The 9747-nt window shown below is 35.4% G+C and overlaps 1 protein-coding gene across 2 annotated transcripts; it reads left to right on the top strand.

Annotated features, from left to right (window-relative positions):
* The first annotated feature begins 1393 nt into the window (after positions 1 to 1393).
* LOC132311655 (glycolate oxidase 1-like) lies at positions 1394 to 7932 on the top strand. Of its 2 annotated transcripts, none has more exons than XM_059809672.1 (11): positions 1394 to 1820; positions 2049 to 2173; positions 4659 to 4726; positions 4911 to 4988; positions 5537 to 5661; positions 5825 to 5891; positions 5988 to 6050; positions 6134 to 6203; positions 6307 to 6407; positions 7062 to 7166; positions 7503 to 7932. In XM_059809672.1, exons 1-11 carry the CDS (start codon positions 1684 to 1686, stop codon positions 7686 to 7688), a joined length of 1125 nt encoding a protein of 374 aa, XP_059665655.1. In that variant the 5' UTR covers positions 1394 to 1683; the 3' UTR covers positions 7689 to 7932. The 2 variants fall into 2 exon arrangements, with proteins under 2 accessions (XP_059665655.1, XP_059665665.1); XM_059809682.1 differs by having other exon boundaries at positions 1402 to 1820; positions 4680 to 4726.
* The last annotated feature ends 1815 nt before the right edge of the window (positions 7933 to 9747 follow it).

Here is a 9747-nt window from a genome sequence, read left to right as displayed (position 1 = left end):
TATGTATATAATTTATGTATATGTTTATTAAATAAATATATTATACACATTCCATTATTTATTAATGGATTATCCAATAATACTTAAGTTACCATAATATTATAAAGTAACTTAAAATATAACACGTATCAAATCTATGTATATTTTTATTATTTAAATATAAAACATATACATCAGATTAAATATTACTACCCAAGTTACCATAAAAATAATTAATAAATTACTTTCCTTTTTATATGTATATAATATATATCTATATATATACATACATTATCCATGGGTAATAATCCATACACATCCAACCTCATATCCAAGTAGTCCATAGGACTCAATTGGTTGACCCATTACTACTAACCATAACCATAAAAGAAAAATAAAATAAAATAATAAAAGAAAAGAAAACATTTAATTTACAATTTATCAAAACACCATTTAAGCACATAATCTAATTAAATAATTAACACACAGACAAATACAAATAATACATAGACACATAATCAAATAATCAAGTAATACCTAATTCAATTAAACACATAAGTAATTAGTCAAATAATTAATTAAATAATTAAAAAAATATAATTAAAACAAACAAATAAATACCGAGACTATCATTTTAAAATTAGGGGTATTACAGTGCGTGTCTTTCTCCATTAACGGTATAGAGGAAGAACAAGGAAGATGGAAAATACGATGAGGTTGATGAATGAGAGAGTCAGAGTCCAGTAGTTAAATAATTGATTTTCTCACAAATTCGAATAGTCTTATATATGTTTATATATATATATATATATATATGTAAATCGATTGCAGATCACAACAACTGAAAACGAATCGATTATAGAGAATGGAGTTGATTTTTTTCTTGAAAAGATACCCTTACTGCGGCGGAGTGTGTCGCTGGAGAATGGACATGGCGAGGTGAGATTGGCTGAGGAGAAGGAGGTGGTGTTCAGCGAGAGGCAGTGCATCGTCTCTGTCCCTTGATTTGGGGTTAAAAATTCATTTATTAACCTTATTGTAGTAAGGGTATCTTCGCCATTTTGAATTTTTGCTTACGTCACAAACCAATTTCAGGTGGACAAACTGACGGAACATTAACAGTTGGGGTATTTTTGCAAAAATCGCGATAGTTCAGGGGTTTGACTTAAAAATTAAAAATTCAGGGAATTTCCTGTGAGAGAGAGAGTGAAGATGAGTAGGTTTTTTTTACACTTTAAAAATAATGAAGGAAGAGATGGACCATCAGAGATGATGGAGTTATTGGCTAAAGTTCATGCGCAATATAATTGCGAGTGGGAAAAGAAAAAAAATGATGGGCCAAAAATAAAAGTTATGGGGATGTTTATAACATTATTCAAGATTTTATAGGTAAAAATGAAATTTTCTAAAAATCCAGTGGGTGCAAGTAGTCTCTCTTTGGTCCGTCTTTGATTGTGTATCCCGGCGCCACCATCACCATCACGATCACCATCACCCTCCTCATCCTCGCCTCGAAACCACCCCCACCATCTCCACCCCCACAACCACCACTATGTGTATTCCGGCGTGATCCACCACCGATTCCACCACCATCCCCACCTTCACAGGATAATTTGACATGAACTTGAGTTCCAGTTTCATCACTTGTATACTTTATTTCAGAATTATCCTGGTATAACATAAATAAAATATTCCATTGGAAAGATGGAGATCACCAATGTTGTGGAGTATGAGGCTATTGCAAAGGATAAATTGCCAAAGATGGTTTATGATTTTTTTGCATCAGGAGCAGAGGACAAGTGGACTCTCCAAGAGAACCGAAACGCGTTTTCAAGGATTTTGTAAGCTCTTATCCCTGATATTTACTATCCACTCATGAAATAGTTGGTCTATATCTATATTTTATTTTTTATTTTTGGGTTTGGTGGTTTATGTGATTGCTTTACTATTTATAAAATGAGGAATAAATTGTGTGAGGATTTTCTATGCTTTTTTTTTTTTTTTTCTGTTGTAGATCATATACAAATTTTAATCTTTAATTTCTGGTTTGATTTTTTATTTGCATTTAGGTTCCGACCTCGTACTCTTATTGATGTGAGCAAGATAGACATGAACACGACTGTTTTGGGCTTCAAGATTTCAATGCCCATCATGATTGCTCCTACCGGTATGCAGAAACTGGCTCACCCTGAAGGTACATCCCCTGTTTCCTTCATCTTGTCCTTTTAGGGTTTAAATTCTATAAGCAAAGTTTGATTAGTGACAAGTGACAACAGATTCATAACCAGAAAAGTTTAAAAGGAACTTTCTAAATTAAAAGAAATTGATGGTTTTGAATCAACATTGGTGTTGGTAAAGGAACATAGCAACATTTTTTATTTTAAAAGTTCCGTTTGAGTTTGAGGTCCGATTTCTTGAAATATTAGTGATGATGAGGTGCCCCTGAATAGGCTGTATGGCATCCACAAAAGCCCTCTTTTTCTAATGATCCTTACAGAATTAAAGCGATCGTTTATTTAACAACTGATTGACCTATCAGAATTTAGAGTATACTGTATACATATACATATGTATGTATATACACTTCTGTTGGTGTATATAGTAATACGTATGTATTTATATAAATGTATGTAGGTGTATATAGGCATGTATACATACATATTTCTTTAGATGCATAAATGAAGATGTATCCCCAATATTTACAATGTATAGCCCTATATTTTCAATGGTTTAAAGTTACATCTGGTATGAAATTTAAGGAAGAATTGACTCCTAAAGGATACTAGGGCCAGCAGCATCTATCCTGCAGTTTGCTTGGATATTCTATAGCCTGTGTCTTATGATTGTAGAAAAAGCAGGTACCTTCAACTTTTTAGTTTGTGTTGAGAAGGCCCATCTCAGAGGTTGAGAAATGGATTTTCTCGAATTTTGAGTTTCTGAGCACTATAGTTCGCCCCACTATTCTTTTGCAGGAGAGCATCCTTGGAACAGTGTGCTTCATCTTCTAGGGCAATGCTATTCAAAGTGAATAGTCAGGCTGAATAGCCTGACCTAATTAGTTGCTACCATTAGATATCTTAAGGAGACCTACTTTATTGCTACCATCAGATGTCTTAAAGTGGGTCCTACTAGAGACCTACTTTAATGCATCTGAAAGTTACAAGTCATTCGGTCAGGCTATTGGGCTTGACTATTCACTTTGAAAATCATTTTCCTATCTTCTGCGATGTTGTTCCTTTAGCTGTTCTTGCTACCAATTCCAAGTTTTCAACAGTCTCTGGAATTAAATATCTATGTTGTACTGGTAGCAGTAATCAGTTGCAATAGCAGTAATCAGTTGCAAAACATAACCTGCTCATAAAAAAATTGTAAATATTTGGAGAAAAGAATAGATATTGTAGGAAATAAGTGAACCAAGATGATTGTTAGAATTAACTCTAGTAGGCATTTGAATTCACTTTCCTTGAAATTGTTTCCAGACTACTAGAATGCTTGTTGGTGCCCTGATTCTGGTGTCTTGTTTGGAGGTCTAGCTATAAAAATGCTAAAACTGTTGGAGGACTTTAATCTTTCTTCCAAATGTCGTCCATAAAGCTAGTGACCTTCATTTTCAAGGAAAGTGACTTCAAATGCCTACTAGAGTCAGCCAGCCAAGGTAAGAAAGCATGTTCAAGTATGAGGGCAGCCATTTTGGGCAAATAATGCCAAAGATTTGGTCTGTTCCCAATCTGCCCCTTCCCATTGGACTTGATTAATGAGGATCTACACTAGGTAGTGACTTTTTACTTAACAAGTAATTCTTTGCTAAAGTTGTCTTTTCAAGTTTTATGCATGTCCTAGGGTCTTGATGTAGTGAGGTTGACTAGAGTCACACATTGTTGGAGGAAGAGCAACAGAGCTGCCGACTTTATTGCGAGATGTCGAGTTATGTTTTAAAGTACTCAAAAGGCCTCCATTAGCCCTTAATGACATTATTAGAGATGATATGCAGGGACTGATAAATGGATATGCAAATTTATATAAATGTATGACCTATTATGTACCCTTTTTTAATGAACCGGTAGGGGGTACATGCCAAACTCCAGCTTTCCTAGCCAAAAAAAGAGAGGAAAAGAGAACCCTTCTTTATTGAATCAATGCAGGCCTTTGACTCCTTTTTTCGTTATTAACCTAGTTTCTATCTATGTCATCCTCTATAAGGGAAGAAGCCCAAGCAAAGGGACACTCGAGAAGAGAAATATAACTGCTAGTTTCGTATATCTTACCTGTTCAAATAAAGCAAGTGGACCAACTCTAAGGTAGCTTGCTTTCTGGGTATTGGTACAGGTAGGGCAGCTCATAGGAATCAAAAGTTCTTTGCGTTATTAGCTTCCTCTTCCTCTCCTCTTCTTGGCCTTTAGTCCACTTTGTTATCTCAGTCCGTCAACTTGTAGAAATAGAACGGTTCCAGCCTGTTGCCCTTACTCCCATAAAGTTGGAAAGTAGGTCTTGGAAAGTGAAGCTGAATAAAAAAAAAAAGTCTTTTCCTTTATTCCGAGTCAAGCTCTGTTCAACTCGTCATATATAGGGCAAGTAGTTCAGGTGTTGGTACTCAGGGGCACACTTTGAATAATTCTGTCTTTCTTAGGCGTGGCTATTTCATTCACTGATCTTTTTCCTGCCCTTCTTACTGAATGAAGCGATGGAACGTTTTGATGCAGGAGAATATGCAACGGCAAGAGCAGCATCGGCTGCTGGCACAATCATGGTTTAGTTTCTGTCCCTCTTTATTTCTTTTGATTTGAACTTGTTCTGATCTTACAATCTTAAAAATTAATTTGGCTTTCATGTGCTAACCAATAGAAACCTTTTGGGCACTGTTGGAAATTCAACACAGTAGTTACAATTATATGTGTATCTGCCATTCTTTTATGCATGATTGGTCATTTCAGACACTGTCAACGGCAGCTACTTCCAGTGTCGAAGAGGTTGCTTCAACAGGACCTGGCATTCGCTTTTTCCAACTCTATGTGAGTTTGAAGTTCATCTTTTATTTTCACTTGTTTGTCAGTATTGTTGATCTTGTTCTTGATAGTATAATGAAATTAGTTATATATATATATGTATATGTATTTGTAAGACTTGGTGGAAAAAAAAAAGAACAATAGTGACGAACAGTTTGTGATTCGTTGCGACAAACACCGCGAACCAAGAACACAATCAAGAATTACGACAGAAAAGTAAACACACCACACATAAATAACACAAAGATTTATGTGGTTCGGCAAAGCCTACTTCCACGGTGAAGATTTGGCGAAAGATTTCACTACGAGAAAATAGGAAATTACAAGTTTCAGCCGCCAAACCCTAGCTCTCTCTCTCTCACTCTCTTGCGGTTTTTCGTCTCCACCCATTACATATCCCAAATCCTAAATGCCCTTATATACTAGGTTACAAGAAAATTCTAGAACCGGCCAAAACAAAATTTGGGCCACAATATCAATAGTAATTATATATATGTTTTTTATTTTCATTTTGTACCACTTACAAATCCAATGATCCTTTTGCTCAAATTCAGGTGTACAAGGATAGAAATTTGGTTGCACAACTTGTGAAGAGAGCTGAAAGGGCCGGATTTAAGGCAATTGCCCTTACTGTGGATACTCCAAGACTCGGCCGGAGGGAAGCTGATATCAAGAACAGGTGAACCAAAAAAAAAACTTAACTTTATTTCAAAATAGGAACTTGAAACTTAGATAAGTTATTTCTCTTCTCCAGTAATGTGTAAACACAATCCCAAGTTTGTTTTCACCTAGATATAGTTTGCTATGTCCTAAGAAGGTTCTTTTGATGGGTTGTCTCACAGGTTTATTTTGCCACCACATTTGACGTTAAAGAATTTTGAAGGATTGGATCTTGGCAAGATAGATCGGGTGAATGATATAAATGATTGACTTATACTGGACTCTAATGGTTTTTCATTTATGTATGTTTTTGCTCATGATAAGTTTGTGCTCCTGTCCCTACAGACTGACGACTCTGGATTGGCTTCATATGTTGCTGGCCAAATTGACCGGTCTCTTAACTGGAAGGTAGGATGGTAATTTCTGTAAAGATTTCATGAAATGTAGGTGAGGTTATCTTTTGAATAGCCTCTCCAGTGCACTTTGGACAGGATGTGAAGTGGCTTCAGACAATCACTCAATTACCCATTCTAGTGAAGGGTGTTCTAATTGCTGAGGATGGTAAGCAATATACCGTCATAGGGAAACGCTCTCTCCCTTCTTTGGAACTTACTTATTAGATTTCTTATGATCTCATCATGTAATCCAACGGCAAATCTTGCAGCGAGGATAGCAGTGGAAGTTGGAGCAGCAGGAATCATAGTGTCAAATCATGGAGCTCGCCAACTTGATTATGTCCCTGCAACTATTATGGCTTTGGAAGAGGTATATGTGCTTGCTATGCTTGCTTTGCTCCAATGAAATTCTCCAAAATTTGTGATTCTTTTCTAGAATTATACATTGTATTTTTCATTAGACGTATCCAAACAAGTATTATCATGTTTAAGTTGTAATTTACTTTGCAGTTATTATTCAGTTAGTTTTCCTTTTTGACTATATATCTACTCATGGGGCGGCGCAACGGTAAGGTTGCTCCATTGTGACCTGGAGTTCACGGTTTCAAAACAAGGAAACAACCTCTCTTAATACAAAGGTAAGGCAGGCTCCGTACATCTATCCCTCCTCAGACCGTGCATTGGCGGGAGCCTCGTGCACTAGGTTTTCCTTTACTATATATCTATTCATAAATCTTGATGACTTTCTGCTTCCCTTTTGTTAATGTGTTTCGCTTTTCAGCTCACATTTGATCCCCATTTTTTTTTTCCTCCAAATTATTCCTACATTTCTCTTGAGATGTTGTTCTTACTTCTTCATTGAATTTCCGCAATATTTTCTCAACAAATTCTTATTTCTTGATTTCTCAAGCTGCTCTCCTCACTAATTACTACCTTAATCTCTACGGCTTCTTTATTCTTAATGAAAGTTTCATATTCTAAAACCATATGTTGTGTTTGTTTGATATTTTTTATTCACTTACAGGTCGTCAAAGCTGTGCAAGGCAGAATCCCGGTTTTTCTGGATGGTGGGGTTCGGCGCGGGACAGATGTCTTCAAAGCATTGGCTCTTGGAGCTTCTGGCATATTTGTGAGTGAAAGAATTTCACACTACTTGATGGACAATCCAAAAGAATGACTTTTAATTGGCCATAAAATGATTTATATTTCCCTATTTTTCAGATTTTTATCTCACTAGGAAATTAGTGAAAGTTGTGTGGCCATTTTCTTGAAATCTTTTCATGATTTCAATTGCTTGAGATTGAAATAAAATTCTGAGGCATGATATAACCTACATAAAAGTATATCATACAAACATTTTCCATAAAACTCCAATCGCAAGCCATTTTTCGTCAAAGTTGCTCACAAATCCAAATGACATCAAACTTTTTAGCAAATTCACCTATTTGATCCCATGCAATTTCAGATCGGAAGGCCAGTGTTGTTTTCATTGGCTGCCGATGGCGAAGCTGGTGTAAGAAAAGTACTTCAAATGCTCCGTGATGAGTTTGAGCTAACTATGGCTTTAAGCGGTTGCCGCTCGCTCAAGGAGATTACCCGCGACCACATTCTGACTCCATGGGACTCTCTTCGCATTGCGCCCAGGTTATAGGATGGCCTCCCCCCTAAATCTGCAATGATATAATGAAAGGTTTGAGTTTCAAGGGTTTTTCTGATATTAGAATAATTTATCTCAGTTTCAAGAATTCAGAAATATTTAGAAGAAATAAATAATATTTCCATAAATAATTACCATTAGTTTTGATGTATATTATGTACCAAAAGGGAGGGAGAAAAAAAAGAGAGGATTTGATGTATGTGACTTTCTTTGAAGCAGAATATTTTTCTAGTCTTAATTTTCCTCTTAAGTTCTGCTGAAGATACTGGCTTTCAGATAAAATGCATTTATGACATGCATTACATCAAATTGCCCTCATAATGCCTGGTATGGTTTTAGCAAAGCAGGTGGAAAATAATCAGTGCAACTACCGGGGAGTAATGTTTGTAAATTTGTAGTATGATCTAATATATATATATATATATATATATATATATAGTCTTTTGATCTTCTCTGTTTCTTCTGGTCTTCGAAGCTGTGTAATGTCGAATTTTTTTTGTTTGGGGAACTGCCCTACTGGGCTTAAATGTTACCAATGTTCAGTGATTCTTCGGATCAACGACACAGTTTTTGGGTAGTTCAAGCTTGACATCCATAATGGGATAGTTCATGGTTATATATTTTGATCTACAGTTTGGAGAAAGAGTGGGATGGTTATATATTTTGATCTAAAGTTTGAACAGGAAGAGTGGTAATTTGATGAACTCGGTTGTGGTTGTGCGCTGATTGAAACCAAAAACCCTAAATGCAGGCGTATCAGTATTTGATCCAGACATGCTTACAACTCCATACTGCTGATTTCCAGAGCCAAAAATCCATGTGTGCATGGTATGACTGCAGTCATCCCTCATTTCACAAGATGAGAGTCTGAGCTTGAAGAAGCCCTCTAATTTCGGCTAAAATACTGGAATTGGTTAAATAGGGCCACCTACAATTCTTGATATGAAATGTATTAGATCAGGCACATGAAGTGCAGCTAATTTCCAGAACTAGCCCTGGAGTAGATATTGGGTACGCCAGACAGGCATACCACTTGGTATGCCCTACCCACGAAAATCATCATTGTCGTTAGTTGAGAGTAGTTTTAAAAAATAGGTAGGATCATTTTTATAAAATATTGTATTTTTATTAGTTGGATATGCTAATGACTTAAAACGCTCGATGTACCTGGAGAGCACATAACTTTGAGAAAATGACACCTTCCAATGCTTCTCCAACCTTTATATATAATGTAAAAAAACATTAATTTGGTGTAGAATTGGATAAATTTTTTTTTGGTCGACAAATCGAATGGAACCTAATTTGCTAACTTTAAAAAGGACCACATTGCAACTGAAAGAGACAATTGTGTACCCTCACAATCAAGGGCTTAGGTGTCCAAATTTTTTTAAGACGATTGGCTGTCAAGGAAAAAGGCATAAAATGTCGGCAGAATTTTGCTGTAAAGTTGTTAGAAATTGGCGGATAATTACCAAAAAAATAGTGAAGACAAATGGCTGAATTTGACCAACAACAACTCTTGCTGGAAATAGGCAGGAAATGTAATGGAAATTGGTATTGAAATTTAGTAGAAGTTGGCTTGGATTGTGATTGGGCTTACTTTAGGCTGGTGTGCATGCAGCTCCTCTTTTCAGAATAATTATAATTCTGCCGACATTGCACACCGTTGAGTTAAAAGCCCTATTTAATTCAATTATTGAATAAATCACTAAAAAAAAAAATAAAAAAAAAATTTATAATTACTATTATTAAAAAGTATGTTAGGTTTAAAAAGTATGTTAGGTTTTTGGTGATTTATTATATAAAGTATTTTTTATAATTAAAGTATTTTAAAATTTGTTTGGTAATAATATTGTTTAAAATGCTTTTATTATTATTAAGTGTCATGTTGCCTGAGTTGTTAAGTTGCTCTTCTGAGCGCCCATTTCTGAGACTTGCACTCTCTTCCTCCCTTCTAACATCTAACCCCTAACATTCTTGTTATAAAAATAAAATAAATAATAAAAAAACTTTTATTACTTATTCATTTATATAGTGTTATTATATTTGATAA

Source organism: Cornus florida, unplaced genomic scaffold (assembly GCF_030987335.1).
Source record: "Cornus florida cultivar Cherokee Brave unplaced genomic scaffold, ASM3098733v1 CherokeeBrave_3.0.0_Hap2_Chr01, whole genome shotgun sequence".
NCBI classification, from domain to species: domain Eukaryota; kingdom Viridiplantae; phylum Streptophyta; class Magnoliopsida; order Cornales; family Cornaceae; genus Cornus; species Cornus florida.
This window is presented reverse-complemented; position numbering and strand designations above follow the sequence as displayed.